This window comes from Cydia splendana, chromosome 1 (assembly GCF_910591565.1).
Source record: "Cydia splendana chromosome 1, ilCydSple1.2, whole genome shotgun sequence".
Taxonomy (NCBI): Eukaryota; Metazoa; Arthropoda; class Insecta; order Lepidoptera; family Tortricidae; genus Cydia; species Cydia splendana.
This window is the reverse complement of record NC_085960.1, coordinates 7,152,699-7,170,747: the sequence shown is the minus strand read 5'-3', so window position 1 is coordinate 7,170,747 and position 18,049 is coordinate 7,152,699. Positions and strand designations below refer to the sequence as shown.

At 38.0% G+C, this 18,049-nt stretch overlaps 2 protein-coding genes across 3 annotated transcripts; one reads left to right on the top strand and one right to left on the bottom strand.

The window, feature by feature from the left end:
• The first annotated feature begins 241 nt into the window (after positions 1-241).
• Positions 242-4,117, top strand: LOC134790273 (probable ATP-dependent RNA helicase DDX43). Its single transcript, XM_063761072.1, has one exon. It carries the CDS (start codon positions 339-341, stop codon positions 2,559-2,561), a length of 2,223 nt encoding a protein of 740 aa, XP_063617142.1. The 5' UTR covers positions 242-338; the 3' UTR covers positions 2,562-4,117.
• Positions 4,118-4,590: 473 nt separating this feature from the next.
• Positions 4,591-18,009, bottom strand: LOC134795731 (succinate--CoA ligase [ADP/GDP-forming] subunit alpha, mitochondrial-like). 2 transcript variants are annotated; one of them, XM_063767684.1, is made up of 5 exons: positions 17,883-18,009; positions 10,027-10,391; positions 7,495-7,689; positions 6,555-6,749; positions 4,591-4,859 (listed from the first exon to the last, which is right to left on the bottom strand). In XM_063767684.1, the coding sequence occupies exons 1-5, from the start codon at positions 17,917-17,919 to the stop codon at positions 4,650-4,652; spliced, it is 1,002 nt and encodes a 333-aa protein (XP_063623754.1). In that variant the 5' UTR covers positions 17,920-18,009; the 3' UTR covers positions 4,591-4,649. The 2 variants fall into 2 exon arrangements, with proteins under 2 accessions (XP_063623754.1, XP_063623755.1); XM_063767685.1 differs by having other exon boundaries at positions 4,591-4,865; positions 6,570-6,749.
• Between the last annotated feature and the right edge of the window lie 40 nt (positions 18,010-18,049).

Below are 18,049 nucleotides of genomic sequence, written 5' to 3'. Positions count from 1 at the left end.
TAATACACTACCGCACCGCACCAAGGTCACGATGCACCGCACTCAAGCGTGAGCGAGAAAAGAGATCGATAGGTGCGGCGCACCAAGGTCGCGGTACGGTACGGTAGTGTGTTACGGCTTTAAAAGCAAACAACATAAATTAAAAAAAATATTTCACTGTTCAATTGTCTATGTTCATAACAAATTTCGACCTGAAAATAAAAGCATGTTTTTACTTTTAGATTAACATGTTAATGTTAGTAACCTTAATATAGACTTGCTAGTCGCGCGTACCTAATAAAACTAATAAGGAAAATTATACGAGTACTCTAAAGGTTTGGTATATTTATAAAACCAAAATGGCAGACGACGAATGGCAAGATGAACCGGGCGCGGCGATGCCTTCAGCACCCATATCTTCAGGATACGACAGCCGTCCGAGAGGAGGTGGCAGAGGCAGAGGACGCAGTAACGATTCCAATTGGAGAGCACGTGGCCCTCAGACTAGTAGCTACGACGACCGGCGCGACAATAGAGACAGAGATCGTCGGGATGGCGGCGACCGGCGCAACGGAGATCGCCGGAATTTTTCACGACAAGACGAAGGTAACAGAAAAGTAATTTCAGTCCCTTCCTCAAAGATCGGTCGCGTAATCGGTAAAGGCGGGTCTAAAATCAGAGATCTGGAATTTGAATCTGAGGCTAAAGTCAAAATCGGAGATACTAACGGCGACGAAACTGAAATTACGCTGACGGGTACTGATGAGGCTATTGCAAAGGTTGAGGACATGATTCAAGATCTCGTCAAAGACTATAAGCCTGCTGGATCACGAGATTTGAACACCAGTAACAGCAGTAATCAGTCTGGCGAGTTTTTGAAAAAAAATGAAAATGGTGTGGAAGTTATTGACTGGTCCAAGTTGAATTCGTTTTATGAAGACAGTCAGAAGGAGCGATGGAGCAAGCTACCGCCTATTGTCAAAGATTTCTATAAGGAAGATCCTCAAGTAGCTGCAATGCCCCCTGCTGAAGTTAGTCGCTGGCGTAAAGCAAACCATGATATTCAAGTAAAGAGAACTTTTGATGAAAAACCTGGTTTAAGGCCTATTCCTAATCCAGTTCTGACATTTGAACAAGCATTCCAGCACTACCCTGACATTCTGGAGGAAATTTATAAGCAGGGCTTTAAGCAACCCTCTCCAATTCAAAGCCAAGCTTGGCCAGTTCTACTAAGAGGTGATGATTTAATAGGCATTGCTCAAACTGGTACTGGCAAGACATTAGCTTTCCTTCTGCCAGCTCTAATACATATTGATGGTCAGACTACCCCAAGAGAAGAGAGAGAAGGTCCATCAGTCCTTATATTGGCTCCCACCAGGGAGCTTGCTATACAGATTGACAAAGAGGCATCCAAGTATCAATACCGAGGCATTAAGTCAGTGTGCTTATATGGAGGGGGAGACCGTAAAGAACAAATCAAAGTAGTGTCCAAAGGTGTAGACATTGTGATTGCTACTCCTGGACGACTGAATGACCTTATAATGGCTAGGCACCTGAACATCATAAACTTCTCCTACATTGTCCTTGATGAAGCTGACAGAATGTTAGACATGGGCTTTGAACCTCAAATCAGAAAATCCTTGTTTGATGTCAGACCTGACCGCCAGACAGTAATGACCTCAGCCACCTGGCCCACAGGTGTGCGGCGCTTAGCAGAGTCCTATATGCAGGACCCTATCCAGGTTAATGTTGGATCACTGGATCTTGCAGCTGTTCACACAGTGACACAAAAAGTTGTATTTGTTGAGGAAGATGACAAAGAGCAATATCTTCTAGATTTCTTAAACAACATGGAGCCTACAGACAAGGTGATTGTATTCTGTGGTAAGAAGGCAACAGCAAACCACATTTCTACTGAACTGGCAATAAGAAACATTAGTTGCCAAGCTTTGCATGGAGACAGAGACCAGAGTGATCGAGAAGCGGCTTTAGAGGAAATGGTTGATGGGACAGTGAACATTTTAATTGCCACTGATGTTGCTTCCAGAGGAATAGATATCAAGGACCTTACTCACGTTATTAACTTGGATTTTCCGCGTCACATTGAAGAGTACGTGCACAGAGTAGGCAGGACTGGTCGGGCAGGAAAGACAGGCATTTCACTGTCATTGATAGCGAGGAATGATTGGGCACACGCAAGGGAATTGATAAAAATTCTTGAGGAGGCTAATCAGGAAGTTCCTGACGAATTGGAGCAAATGGCACAGCGGTTTGAAGCCATGAAGTTGCGTCGCGACGCTGAAGGAGGCGGGCGTGGAGGCCGTGGCGGCGGACGTGGTCGTGGAGGTCGTGGAGGAGGTTATGGCGGTGGCGGTCGCGATGGAGGCTACGGCGGTGGCGGCCACGATGGAGGCTACGGCGGTGGCGGCCGCGATGGAGGCTACGGCGGTGGCAGCCGCGATGGAGGCTACGGCGGTGGCGGCCGCGATGGAGGCGGTCGCGATGGTGGTTACGGCGGTGGGGGTCGCGATGGTGGTTACGGAGGTGGCGGTGGATATGGTGGGAGAAGAGACAGATATTAGTTTCCTTCTCAATTTTTGACTGTTAATGAGGGTCTCAAAAATAATATCAATTCTTACAGCATGTTATGCTAAAGAATCGATTTAAGTCACAAAATGTTCAGTCTTCCAATGCTAGACTACAAAAAAGTTTTAAGAACTCTCAAGATTTACCATCTCAACTTGGCTACTTTTTTGAAACATCCGATCTATCCGCTACTATTACTACCCGCCCCTCTTTAATATTACTTATATACCTAGTTGTATTTGTGTTTTTTTTTTCAGACTGAAAATAAGCCAAGGGCTTAAAATATGTTCAGTTAGTTATATATTGTTTATTTTTGTTTATCTCTTGTTGCGAGTCAATGAAGATGACTGTGATCTGACAGTAGACTGTTGTAACAATATGCGTTATAGTTTATAAGGTATACATTGGAATCTTGCATGCAATTCACGGCAAACTAGGCTGGAAGGTCAACAGAACTACAAGCATGAAAATACCAAAAATACTTAGGCAAAGCTAATATTGGCTATATTATGAACACGCCACAGTGCATCTGAAGATATATTTAAGCATCTCAGCTTCTTCAATACAGATACAGGTATGGTGACTTATCGACGCTTAAGAATCAATTATACTGTCTATAGTTCGTTTTTTTTAGCATTAGAAAGAACTTGAAAGAAGGTAAGCGATTTTGACATGTCTTTTAATTGAAAAACGCTTTTTCAAAATCAATAACTATTACTTATGAAAGGAGAAGAATATAAATGATCGTATTAGATTCATAATTGTTACATATTTGCCGTAACTTATTTTTAAAATGTGTTTTTCAATTAAAAGACACATCAAGATTGTTTACCTTATTTCTAATGCTAAAAAAGACGAACTATAAGTAACAAAAATACAATTTCACAGGATGCGTAAAAAACGATTTAAAAATTTGAATTTCAAATTATTGAAAGACGATTAAAATGAACGTAATACGTATTTTTTTATCATTTTAGTCGTCTTTCAATATTTTCAATAATTTGAAATTCAAATCTTTAAATCGTTTTTTACGCTTCCTGTAAAATTGTATTTTTGTTACTTAGACAGTATTGATTCTTAAGCGTCGTTATGCACCATTTACATCCATTTATTTATGTGTTCCTGACGTTCTGTATGTGTCTTTAGGTTCTTGGCCACAAAGAGCAAAACAAGCTAGAGGAGTCTTTATGCGACTAAGAACGCAAAGACACGTTCGAAACGTCTGTACAATTATAAGTATAAGCGATTGAGGTTGTTATGTTAAAATGTGTGAATATCGCGAAAGTTGAAATCAATACAAACTACTTTTTTGATGTATGCGTGTATACCTACCGCATTATTTTTATAATAATTATACAAGCAAATAAGTTTTCTAATATCTAATTTGCCGTAAATTGCGAATAGTTACCAATCCTTGTTTATAAGTTTATATAACATTGTCAGTAAGAAAGGACCATCTGAATTTATGATAAAGGTGTATTTCTGAAATCCTGTTAGTTGATTCAAATAAAAAGCATTTTAGTTTGGTTTATCATGTATATTGTTAACATTACATGTTATGTTTTAATTTAATATCATTAGAACATTTAGAACCTGCCTGCCATATAAAGTGAAGCCCAAAAACAGCAATCAATATTCATAAGTTTTCTTAACCAAGTAGCGTAGCAAATTGAGAATAGCGTAAATAGGTAACATTAATAACATTCTTATAATACTATGTGCTTTCTAATATAAGACAACCTCGTGCATACATTTTTCACATTTATGAGATAAAATCTGCCACAGACGCAACAATACACTGATGCTGTTGATAATGTTAAATAATATTTACTATAGAACGCACCACTTTTGTTAAAATTGTACTTAAACAAAGCTTTAAATTTGTACAAATTCATAAATTACAGTTTTGCTCGAGGACAGTCTAATTTTAATGGACATTTAGAGGTAAAACATTAATTAATACTGTCAATAGGCTCGTGACAGCATGCCTTGTAGGCGTTAAATAAATAAGTCATAGAAACAACATTTGAAAACATACATGTATAATTTCTAAAAGTCTATAATGTGACAATAACCAGGGTTTCTTAGACGATTTCTAATCTTTTCATCTCTTTGAAGAGTTCGGCGCCCATCTTGGCGGGGGAGCGAGTGACGATGACGTTGGCCTTCTCTAGCGCTTTGATCTTGTCCATGGCGCCGCCCTTGCCGCCCGAGATGATGGCGCCGGCGTGACCCATCCTCCTGCCGGGCGGCGCCGTCAGACCCGCGATGAACGACACCACGGGCTTGGCTTTCTGGCCCTGGAATTACAGATTACATGACAGAAACTGGCACGTAACGATGTCAACTTTATGATTACAAAGTTACAAACTACATCAGTACATACTCAAACAAAAACACACTGTGTTTCAAACGGAAGTTTAAACTGAACATTGTTATCTACAACCAAAAAACACTACAATGTTGTGTGTTATAACTAATTGAAATACTATGTTGTACTTATTCGATACGACGAAATACTTAGGACACTAAATGTACAATTCAAACTCTGATACACACTAAAATTTAAATCAATTTATGAATCCATGATGACACGAAGTTAGCCACGGAAGCCAATAAATCAATAAGTGACAAATAAAATTCGTTAGAACTGATGATGGTCGATAAATTCGAGATCTTTACAAGATAATGTGTTGATTTTGTACAGATGATATACCTTCAGCTTCGAGCAACACGGAAGGGAGGCGGCATTCGCACTATTTCCCCTCTGCCTAGGTACAAGATCAACTGATCTAGCGCGGGTAATAAAACTAGTTGCGCTCGGATTTTTCACTAGACCGAGTCCAGACGCCCGCGTGAACACAGCAGTAGAAAAAATGCCTAATAGCTCGGTTTTTTGTTGTAAACAGAGGTCGGGGACATCAAATTTAAAAAAAGAGATGGTGTTACATTTCACATGTATTTTTTTTTACATATCATACGTTTAATTACATTTAAACACAATTATCGATTTTGCTCGCCCAGTGCAAATTGCGGATCGGTCGAGCGACAAATCCGACTTCTCATCTCTCAGAATACATATACGAAAATGTGTTAGTGTGCGTGTTGGGACACTTGTGACTCATCCGTACACAAAAAGAGATCGAGGTTTGCAAGATTTGTCTTTGACGTGTGTCATTTTCTATATATTTGTGTCGTCATTACAGATTGGATTTTGTATGTAAGTGTGTGAGAAGTGCGACTGTGTGCACCTTTCCCCCCGCAAAAAATGGCAGAAAGATTTGTACGGTAAGATATCGCTTGGGCCCCTCCCTTCCGACGTGTCGGAAGCCGGTGTTGCTCGAAGAACTTCAGAGATGTAAATGAGATGTGAGATAAGATAAAGTAAACCTTTGGATTGGGCACCATTGTAGATCCATACCTTTGACTGTCAAGCGACAAAAATAATTAACAACTCAAAATAGAAAATAAGTAGGTTTGTGAGCAAACTCGTAGCTGAAAAACGGTAATGAAGACAATTAATTTCCGTAAGTACACACAGCGCTGCAAAAGTGTACCTATACGTACTTTATGAATGGAATTCATTCATAGAGTGTGCACTTTTGCAACACGCTGTATACACGCGTTAGGATGGTATTCCACCTATCCAATTTCTTTGTCCAATGTGTATTGCGTCTCACGTTTTGCTTAATGAGAGAGTGAGACGCAATGACATTGGACAAAAAAATAGGACAGGTGGAATACCACCCTTATCAATCTCCAGATAGCGCCTCTCAAGAGTACATTGACATAGGATATTAACCTTACATTTGACGAAGGTTGTTTTCACAGAAACATTATTAATTAATATAGGTATATTTTAACTACAAAAATATATACCTAAATTAAAAATTTAACTATCTAAACTGTTGATAAGATCATGGTTGCCCTTAAACAAGTTAAATTTTTCGCAATATCATATATTGTTTGACCATTTTGTTTGTATAAACTTTGGTAATAGTTACCGTGTTGTGCTGGATGAGGTACTCAGAAGCGAGCTCCTCGGCGTTGCCTCCGATCTCTCCGATGAGTATGATGCCCTTGGTCTCCGGGTCGTTGAGGAACACCTCCAGGCAGTCGATGAAGTCGGTGCCGTTGAACGGGTCGCCGCCGATGCCGACGCATAGGGTCTGGCCTAGGCCGGTCTGGAAATAGATATAGCAACATTTATATATGAGCACATATGACAACAAATAATGAAAACAAAATTATAGGGCCCCCTGATACGCGAAACGTTTATTTATTTTGTTATTTGTTCCATCTCTATAATGGTTATCTAACCCTAAAAATACTAAAAACCGGTCAAGCACGAGTTGTTCTTAAGTACGTAGTACCTAATAATAATAAACAAGTCCAACTCGCACTAGGCAAGTTTATCGATCGTTAGGACTTTGGTCAAGAATTCAAGAGCAGACTTTAATTCTGCTAATCACTTATGTCACTAAGTAGTGACACAAACTGGCGTATGTCAGATAGATCTTGTAAATCATTGAGCATCCGGGGATAAGTATGTGTGGGCGCGTCGACTGCCCCCCACACATGTACGTAGATCTTATGCTTCGCTGAGGTTATGTCCTACTTCGTATGTTATTTACTTACGTTAGTAGTTTAGTAGGCCTTATAGGAAATAGTGCTTCCACGTGACACGATTCTGATACATCTTGTGCACACATTTTATCCAATCTTGGATACAATCCTACAGGGCGCACACAAACAAACGTCTGATGGCAGGCCTCACAGGTAGGGGTGCCGGAACGCGACACGACGCCAATAAAGCCCTTCTTGAGGACGCCAGTACCCATTATTATCTTACTTACATTCCTACACGACGCGTACTATACCTACATTACAAGCCTCTACATTTATTTTTGTTACAAAAACTTTGCTTACTACAGTGGTCTGATGGCAGGCCTCATAGGTGAGGGTGCCGGAACGCGACACGACGCCGATGCAGCCCTTCTTGTGGACGGCGGCGGGCATGATGCCGATCTTGCATTTTTCTGGCGCGATAATGCCGGGGCAGTTGGGTCCGACTAGCCGGGATTTATTTTGCCTGAGCAGCGCGTGTTTCACTCGTACCATGTCCTGGAAATTGCGTGGATCTAGGGTTATTTACTAAGTATAGGAATAGATGATTGTGGTATAGTAGTTTGTGTTACAAGGGATCAAAATAATATGTTTCCGTCAAGGGCGTACATTGAATCCTGAATGAAGCGATGGATTCTAAAGTAGAATCCTGATCGTATAATGAGGGATTCAAGTGTTAACGCCCAAGATGAAATAATTTTGATACCGTGTGACACATACTGCTTTTCACATCAACTATGAGGAAAATAAAAAAATCTTAATATATGAGGAAATTATTATGTTTCAAAATATTATTCAAGCTATAAAAAAGAATGCAAAAAATAACAAAAACAGTGTCCTAGAACAGAAAAGTGCCACTTTGATCCCTCCTATCGGGGAAGAAAAAGCCCTTTTCCGAATAGGTGATGTGAAAAGTAATTTGAAACCTTAAGCGGATAGTGGACGACCGTTTCTTTATACAAACGTAGTCCCCATTTTCCACCCAGGATATTGACATGAAATAGTACATTGTGTATTAAGGGCGGGAAATAAGAAATTACGAACGAGTGTCAATTTTAAGCCCGACGCGAAGCGAGGGCTTAAAATGTTCACGAGTTCGGAATTTCTTTACCGCCCGTGGCACACACAATGTTTTTCATCACACTTGTAAGGAAAAAAAGGAGAATTAATAAAAACAAACTTCTGTATAAAACACTTTTCCGCCCTAGGGCGGAAAAAATCTTTTCCGCCCGCAAGCCCTACGTGTAAATAAGTGTTTTTCATCACACTTGCTCGGAAAAGATTTTTTCCGCCCTAGGGCGAAAATTTCAATTTCCCGCCCGCAAGCCCTACGTGTAAATACATCTTTTCCGAGCAAGTGTGATGAAAAATATTTTTTCATCACACTTGCTCGGAAAAGATGTATTTACACGTAGGGCTTGCGGGCGGGAAATTGAACTTTTCGCCCTAGGGCGGAAAAAATCTTTTCCGAGCAAGTGTGATGAAAAACACTTATTTACACGTAGGGCTTGCGGGCGGGAAATTGAAATTTTCGCCCTAGGGCGGAAAAGTGTTTTATACAGAAGTTTGTTTTTATTAATTCTCCTTTTTTTCCTTACAAGTGTGATGAAAAACATTGTGTGTGCCACGGGCGGTAAAGAAATTCCGAACTCGTGAACATTTTAAGCCCTCGCTTCGCGTCGGGCTTAAAATTGACACTCGTTCGTAATTTCTTATTTCCCGCCCTTAATACACAATGTACTATTACACAATTTATTGTATTAATTAACCATAGCTAAGGGGTCGATTAACTTTTTTCGATATGTTTACTACTTATTATAAAAAAAAACTTAACAAACGAAGGAGCATAGCTGTAGTTAATACACATCAAATTGCGCAAAAATATTTTCTATAATGTGAATATCCAGAGAGCAGAATGGGGGAGAGAGACCTTTCAACTGTTTAATGTAATCTCCTTCCGCCTGTGTTAACCCTTTTTCAGGCATAGTACGATATCGCTCACATACGCGCCAAAAGAATTTCAACTTTAGCATTCCGATTTAAGGTTCAAATTTGATTGCACAATCGGGAAATATGACTTGCCTTCGAATGAATCATCAAAGCTGGATTAATCGGAATATATTTGGATTTTTTGAGAAAACCTTGTAGATTGGTGTGGCCTGGAAAAGGGTTAATTACGTTTAAGTCAGGTGACTGACCATTGTAAACCTTATTACAAGGACATAAGGTCTACTATTGGTCGATTTAAGTAAAATTCAGTAAGATATTTTTACGACATACGCGAAGAAAAAAATGTCTATCTGGTGATGTAGATACCTACCTACCTAGGTAGTAAACAAGAGTGATATCTTTTACTAGCGAAAATCGCAGATTTTACAAGCGTTAATAATGAAATCATACACATATTACATATTCATTACAAGCTATTAATACCTCATTTTCCTTTTTGTCATGTTTATGAGCAATTGAAAGATACATGATTATTTATAACAGAGACTGGGTAGAATGATTCAAAGAAAATCCTAATTATATTCAAAATGTGAAAGTTAGTCTGTGATGACTTAGCTGTATACAGATAGTTAACAACTTAGAATAAGGCATATGATAATTTTCATCCTTTAAGTGGGTGCAATTTAGTTGGGAATGCAATATTTAATATGTAACTCGTAAGTAATAAGGGGAGGTGTGAGGGCAGTTGAATGACTATACTTATAATGCGAACAAAGTCGTCAAAGTAGTCGTGTAAAGAATAAATAAAGACAATAATTCAATAAGTCTATCCCAGATCCTCTCCCATGTTCTCTGTCACCACCACCCTACATTAGATAAACTTACATGCTGTGGAACACCCTCTGTGATGCACACAATGAGCGGCATCTCAGCTTCAATGGCCTCCAGGATACCCGCCGCTGCCGCCGGCGGGGGAATGAATAACACGGTCGCCTCCGCCCCCGTTGCCTCCTTTGCTTCCCTCACGGTTTTAAACACTGGCTTTCCAAGATGCTCCGTACCCGCCTTCTTTGGCGATACACCACCGACAACCTTTGTGCCATAGTCGAGTGCTTGCTGGCTGTGGAAAGTGCCTTGCTTGCCGGTGAAACCTTGTACTATTAATTTTGTTTCGGATGTCAATTTGAGGTTTTTTCGTGTTTCATGGTATGGGGTCGAATAGAATCTGACGTTACCTAGTTTTACACCATCTGTAAATATAAAATTAAATAATTAACCAACATAAAAACCAGGGCTCGGAACTGGTTATTTTGTAAAACCCGAGATGGCCCAATATTTAAAATTATTTATTGCTCTTTACGTAGGTCTGAATCACGTATTTAGTTAACAATTTGGTATTATAAGATTATCCCATTAAAAATTAAATAATAAACCAAAGAACGAAACAGAACGTAATAATACCGGTATTTTTTGTATGAAGAAAAAACCGGTTCCGAGCCTTGATAAAAACATAACAAATCAAGTCACAACTTAACAAAACAGACATGTTATAATGAATGTAAGTTGAAGAAATGAAATAGCCCTTGTTACAGCAAGCAGGGCATGATTTAGATTTTCTCTGAAAGTAAATACATGCTCAATAAATAGCTATTTTAACAACCTACATGATTTTTCATTAAATTCAGTTAACATTTAATGTTAACTGAATTTAATGAAATATTTAATGTTAACGAATTTCCTACTTTTCGCACTTGTATCGTAATACGATACAAGTGCGAAAAGTAGGAAATTCGCAACGAGTGGCGATAAATTGAAACACGACCGAAGGGAGTGTTTTAAATCAACACGAGTTACAAATTACCTATTCGCACGTGTATCGTACAACGTTTTACAGTACATATGGCCCTTTAAAATTTTGACATACGCACGGAAAGTGCTGTTTCCTGCACTAGTGCGGGAAAGTACGGCCATATGTACTGTAGAAGTTTTTTATGACTAAAACATATAGGTAACATAAACCCTACAACCCTGCTAAATCTCACACCTGAACCAACCTGAACAGAGGGTCCAGGAGTGTTGTACCCTACGCAACTATTGCATCATTTAAGTAATGATTTTTATTCTTTAAAATATTATTTATACTATATCTATGTGTTTGTTGCTTCAATTTGAATCAAAATGTACAGAACCAAGATGTAAGGATAATGCACAAAACAAAAGAATCATAAATCAATATATATAATTACTTGAACAATTACAGTAGCTAATCAATCCACAGAACACCGCCTCTAGAAACCTAATATTGGCCATTTTGTTCGAGGCGCAAATCACCAAACTGTGAGGTGCGGGAGGGGCGCTCACGGCATTGCGATTGGTCGTTTCAAACATGGCGCGCTGACACGTGCAAGCGTAGGGATGGGACATGTTCATTACAGGTAGTGGGTACTGCTACCAGTGATATCGAAATTTATTGTGGTAAAATTGTTACAAGTATTATACTTAGAGTAAACTTACTTAATAATTATATTGATTAATTTAATATTTCATTAAGTAATTTAACAATGTACCTGAAATTTTTACTTAACATGTTAGGGCATTTCTGTTTAAAGTACCCAGAACATGAATTTTAAAGTTTAGATTTTTTATATTATTTCCACTCAGAATCGCAATCTCTTTCGATACGAGAAAAAAGTGTCGCCAAAATCTCATACAATTATTTTCTTTTGTCCGTTTTATTAAGGTCATTGAAGGTTGTATTGAAAACATATTCAAATGGACCAATAATATATGCCTATTACAAATCAACTCCGAGTTCTCTCGCGCTTCTTTGAAGTTCATCATCAGGTCCATCTCGTGACATGAGACCTAACTGCTCACCTAGAGGATTCTAAAAAAACCATACAACATATATGTGACGTTCCACGGGAAAAGGTACCTTATGAGGGTTTCTAGTTTCGGAGATATTAAATGTTTTGTAAAGAGGTGAAAAAATGCTCAATTTTTTTTTATTGTGTGATCTGAAACCTTAATGCGTAACGTTTGTTTACCTGTTTTTATTTTTGTTATAAGTTAGTTATAAGCCTAGTAATGTCGTCTCAGAGTTTAGTAGAAAAGGTACCTTATGGAAAAAAGATTGAAAATTCCCAAAAAAACTAGTCAATACGGGAAAAGAAGTTTGGTAGAGAACTGTATTAGCATTCTGCAAAACTAATTTGATAATTTCAGTTCTGGTTGGGGCGCCTCGCAAATATTATAACCGTACATAGACCGACATCACAAATCCAAGTAGACTGCTATTATACCAAAGTTACTCTCGTCAAGTCTTTCTTAACTAGAATAATCTTCATTTGGTTTGGTCGCATGCAGTAAATCAGCCATTGGTTTGCTGAAAAATGCCAATACCCGACGCATTACCTTATGGAATATCTGAGGTCATTGAACCTCAATGCCGCTTATCTTCAATAGCAACCGAAATATATTATTGATAAGAGATAGACGATTTATACCATCTTAACCCCAAAATATTATTAGTTTATCCTAACTGTTCCATCATCATCATGCCTCATCATGTAACTTGACCACAAGGTACCTTTTCATTACATACAAATTATTGGTCTTTTTTAAGATTATTATGACGAAGAACTAATTAAATTGGGGGCAGTTTAATGTAAATTAATATTTTCTATTCATAAAAGATAAACTATAATATGATTGATATTTTGTAGTGATGTATTATTAGATTTATTTCCATAAGGTACCTTTTCGTAAATGTATGGAGCAAATACTGTTATTGTTATGTAAGTTTAAAGTGGCATAAGGGGTTAAATATAGTATTTAGTTGGGGTTTTAGGATTTATTTCATTTGAATGACAGAATTTCTTACATATGTGCTCAGAAAAATTGATTGTGTGTCACATTAAAAGTAAAAATATTCAATTTTGTGATTTTATATGAAAAAGTCAGAAAATACATTTTCACCTCTAAATCGGTATTGTTTTTTGCTTAAACTGTCTGTCAGTGTCGTTTTCTAATAGATAAAATTTAAATCTTGAGAGCTCATTGCAATCAATCGTGAAAATGAAATAAAACTTTATTTTCAAGAGATTGGTTAGTATACACATAAATCAGTCGATATCAAAAGTTTCTATTTGCATTACAGAACAAGTCGCAATATTTTTTTAATCTCAGATATATAAGGCATTATTATTTGTAGTCAACTATGTAACTTACTTCAGGAACATAGTTTTTTAGGCGGCTAAACTTAAAACTTCTCTATCGTAAAGTTGCTCATTTCACAACATTATTTTCAAAAAATCATATCTCTGTAACTACGCAACCTAGAAGGTTGATCTTTTGTGTTATCGATAGCTTATTTATTGTAGATTACTGGGGTATGCATAACTCCATACCCGCCATAAGGTACCTTTGACCGTGGGACGTCACATATTATGTCTAAAATGGTACAATACGGTATGACGAAGCACGAAGTTTACGCAACTGAAAAACCATCATCGTCACATCACTAGTCGAAAGGGAAAGGGATAGCGCATTGCATTTTCAAGTTGACGAAAAGGGACGGACATACTTCGCCTCTGCTTCTGACCAGTATAAAATGAACCCCGCGGACAAGAAACGTTATTCAATGAAATAATGAATTTGACTTTCCTGTGGGATGTTTTTCCATCTGTTTCGTATGTAGATGTCTTAAATGACTTGCCACACCATTTTACGCTGCAATATCCCATGATTTCCCAATGAATTCAATAGTTTACTATTTATTTTCTTAGACTCGTGCACACTGCTAACAGGTCGTAACCTTGGGCGCAACTGATCGGAGCGGCGCGCGAATAATCTTATATTTGACCTATACACCATACGGGCGGTGACCGCGAGTCGTCCTATAAGCTCGGTCTATAGGGGTTGGTCTGTGTAATCAATCAGAATCACTTATTTTTGTTCCATTGTAATTTCAGCTTTATTGTTTACTAGCGACCCACCCGAGCTTTTGCACTGGTAGTTCAACCACTTTACACAAAACCTTAACAAATTAAACACCTAAACCTTCCTTAAGAATCACTCTAATCATAAGTAAAAACCGCATGAAAATCTGTACAGTAGTTTTTGAGTTTATCGCGAACATACATACTGACATACAGACAGACGCGGTAGGTGACTTTGTTTTATAACTTTACCTAACTTTCCAATTATCATGAATTACATAAAGCCTGGCACAACACAACATGAAAAGGATTTTTATTTTAACATTTTTAGCTACTGCAAGCCTATCCAGTCTATACAAGTCTATCCCCAGTGTGTATCGCCCAGTATGTTATGATTTGATAATATTCTATTAATTAATAATTATGTCTCTAGATCTTAAAACCACTTTATATTTAAAACAAATTTAGTTTCCTATAATCATAGTTTTAACATTTTACTGGTGTTATCAGTAGTCATAATGTATGTATGTATAAACTCTTTATTGTACAAGACATAAATTTATGGCACAGGATAGGCAGTACCACAGACCAACCCCTATAGACATAGCTAGCTTATAGGACGACTCGCGGCCTCCACTCGTGCGAGCAATAGCGCTTATAAAATATTTCACGCGCGCCGCTCCGATCAGTTGCGTCCAAATTCACGACCTGTTAACAGTGTGCGCGTGTTTACGAAAATAAATCGCAATTTATTCAAATCATGGGATTTTGCAGTGTGAAATGGTGTGGCAAGTCATCTAAGACTTCCAGTTATAAAACAGATGGAATAACATTCCACAGGTAAGTCAAAATCACTATTTTGTTGAAAATTATTTCTTGTCCGCGGGGTTCATTTTATACTGGTCAATTTGGTTGTACTAAGCGGCAGTGAAGTAGCCCGTCCTTTTCCGTCAACTTGAAAATGCAATGTGCTATCCCTTTCACGTCAACAACTAGTGATGTGACGGTGATGGTTTTGTCAATTGCGGTAAATTCGTGCTTTCGCTCGAACCATATTGTACCATTTTAAGAAATGTAAAAGATAATTGTGATTCTCTTTCATTTTTAATTGAGAATAAATAAAATTGATCTGTAAAATCTATAGTTTTAATTAGGTAGTTGGTAGTTTATCTTAGTGGGTATATGTAGTATGTACTTAGTTTAGTTTTTAGTTAGTAGTACCATTATTGAGGTAGCATCAAAATAAGAAAATGATCATATTTTAGCAGGTTTTCAGAGCAACGCCCATGTGACATTCTCCTAGTTGCAAGCGCCATTAGTTAGTAGTATAGTTTCCATAGGCTGCGTTTGCCACCAAAGTGTATTTTTGAAATTCATGATTGATTTATTAATAATAAATGAATGATGTAATTTTTTTTTAAGAAGCCAGGTGAGCAGTTAGGTCACGAGATGGACCTGATGATGAACTTTGAAGAAGTGCAAGGGAACTCGGTGATGGTTTGTGATAGACACATGTTGTGTGGGTTTGTTAGAATCCTCTAGGTGAGCAGTACGGTGGGGGGGCACGAGATGGACCTGATGATGAACTTTGAAGAAGTGCGAGGGAACTCGGTGTTGGTTTGTGATAGACACATGTTGTGTGGGTTTATTAGAATCCTCTAGGTGAGCAGTAAGTAGGGAATGCAAATCGGAATTTCCATACAAAAATAACCGAAAATAACCGATTTGCATTCCCTAGCAGTAAGGTGGGGGGCCACGAGCTGGACCTGATGATGAACTTTGAAGAAGTGGGAGGGAAATCGGTGTTGGTTTGTGATAGACACATGTTGTGTGGGTTTATTAGAATCCTCTAGGTGAGCAGTAAGGTCTTGGGTCACGAGATGGACCTGATGATGAACTGAAATGGACTCCGACGAAATGTGAAATTTATTACACATTTATATTATTTTATATTTGTTTATGTTATTGCCGTAACCAAACTAATTTTACAGATGTGCTGGGATCATATACAAAATTGTCGCGTCGGTTTATTCGTAAACGTAGGTACTTAGATGCTTTCAATAGATTATGCATGGTTGTTTAGTATGAATTAGACTAGGAAAATAATACAGTATTTTTCATTAGCATGCATGCATTGGTGTATAGCGGCTTTTGCCTTTGTGTCAGTGACGTGGTGCCTCAACGGTACTACTGTAGAAAACAGCGTTAATAAAAACTGAATATCTGAGAGACCGAGCTTTGCACAGCAAACATAAAAAATCTAAAATGCGCGTTTTCCTACAGTTAAAACGCCTCGCCTCCGTAAACCCCCATATAGCAAATTTCATCGAAATCGTTACAGTTTTTCTTATGTTTACAATCTTAGCTCATTAATAATATGCAAAGTAACATTTTTAGATACATTTTTAAAGTACCTAATGAATGATTATATTGTATGAATATTCTGAAGTAATTAATCTGTGGACTTTATTGATAACAATTATTTTACCACAACAGATTACGGTACCATTGGTACCAGTACCACTGCAAGTAATGGACATGTCCCATCCCTACGCTTACACGTGTCAGCGCGCCACGACCAATCGCAACGCCGGGAGCACCCCTCCCGCGCCTCACAGTTTGGTGATTTGCGTCGCGAACAAAATGGCCAATATTAGGTTTCTAGTCGGGTGTTCTGTGGGCAGTACAAAGGCGAACTTATCTCTTTAAGGGATTTCTTCCAGTTAACCTTTGAGTAGATGAGAATTGATGTTGAACGGTAGACAAATAATTGTTCAGAAAAGTCTTCAAATTCCATAGTATCACAGTTAAATTTAGTTAAAATTTTGGCAAAAAAGTCATTTTTGGTACATGCTTTTATCGCTGACTGTACTTTTCTTACGACAGACACTAACTAATACTCATCGAGACAATTCTAAAAACCCCTAACACAATTAGGTTACATTGTTTCATCACAGAGTTCCTATGGCCACCTCCTGTCTTAATCATCAGATCAGCTAGATGGTACCATAATATTGCATTGTCATCCGATTTATACATGCATGCAAAATTTCAGCTCAATCGGAAACCGGGAAGTGGATCAAATTTAACTTGCAAGATTTGATTACAGACCGACAGACAGACAACGGTCAGGTGAAACTAAATAAAAGCTTGTAAAAAAACAGTCCTTTCTGCACAAAACATTACTGCAACTAACTAGTCTAAATCCACTATCACCTCTCAATTGTTTCATACAATTGAAACAGTAGGTAGTACATTGACCAGAGTCAAAGGACGGATGTATCAGTTTATATACAATTTACTAACAAAACATCTGATAACACTTGTCTTGATGTATTGTTTGAATGATCAAAGGTCAACTATTGATTGACATGCCCAATCTGTGTATTAGGGCATATAATTCGCAAATACCAGATTAAAAAGTGTCTCATTGTACCAATTTGCATAATGAAAAAACTACGAATAGACAAGATATTTATAGATGAAGGTCTCGGCGATCATAACTAGGGTTGTAATGAAAACGACATTGATCAGCGTACTCTCGTTGATTGTATATTGTAATTAGTCCTATTTCACTTACAACACTTCAGGATACGAGATATATGGTATAAACTTCTTAAATCTATCCCAGTATGTTATGAAATAGGTGTTAATATCATTGGAAGGTTAACATATTCACCGTTGTAGTGAACGGAACGTTAACTATCACGTCACACGCGTCATCGCTACGAGAACCCTATGCCGGTACTTGACCCGTAGATAAAGATAAATGTAATTATGTTGCATAGTTGTGTTAATTACCTCTAAAACGAGAGAAAATCCGAACGGAGACAGCCATCGTGAAGGAGAATTCTGAGGCGGAGGAGACACGGCCAAGATGTTTTTTGACACTGACAGATGATGACGATTACGTAATAGACGCATTCAGTTTATTTCATTGCTATTGATTTGGGAAAAAACAGGAAAAA

Coding starts and splice junctions, on each gene's coding strand:
- LOC134790273 (XM_063761072.1), top strand. CDS start 339: ATGGCAGACGACGAATGGCAAGATGAACCGGGCGCGGCGATGCCTTCA.
- LOC134795731 (XM_063767684.1), bottom strand. CDS start 17,919: ATGGCTGTCTCCGTTCGGATTTTCTCTCGTTTTAGAG. Junction 6,750..7,494: donor CCTGCCATCAGACCACTGTA/GTAAGCAAAGTT, acceptor ATCTATTTCCAG/ACCGGCCTAGGCCAGACCCT. Junction 4,860..6,554: donor ACACGGTAACTATTACCAAA/GTTTATACAAAC, acceptor TTCCAGGGCCAG/AAAGCCAAGCCCGTGGTGTC.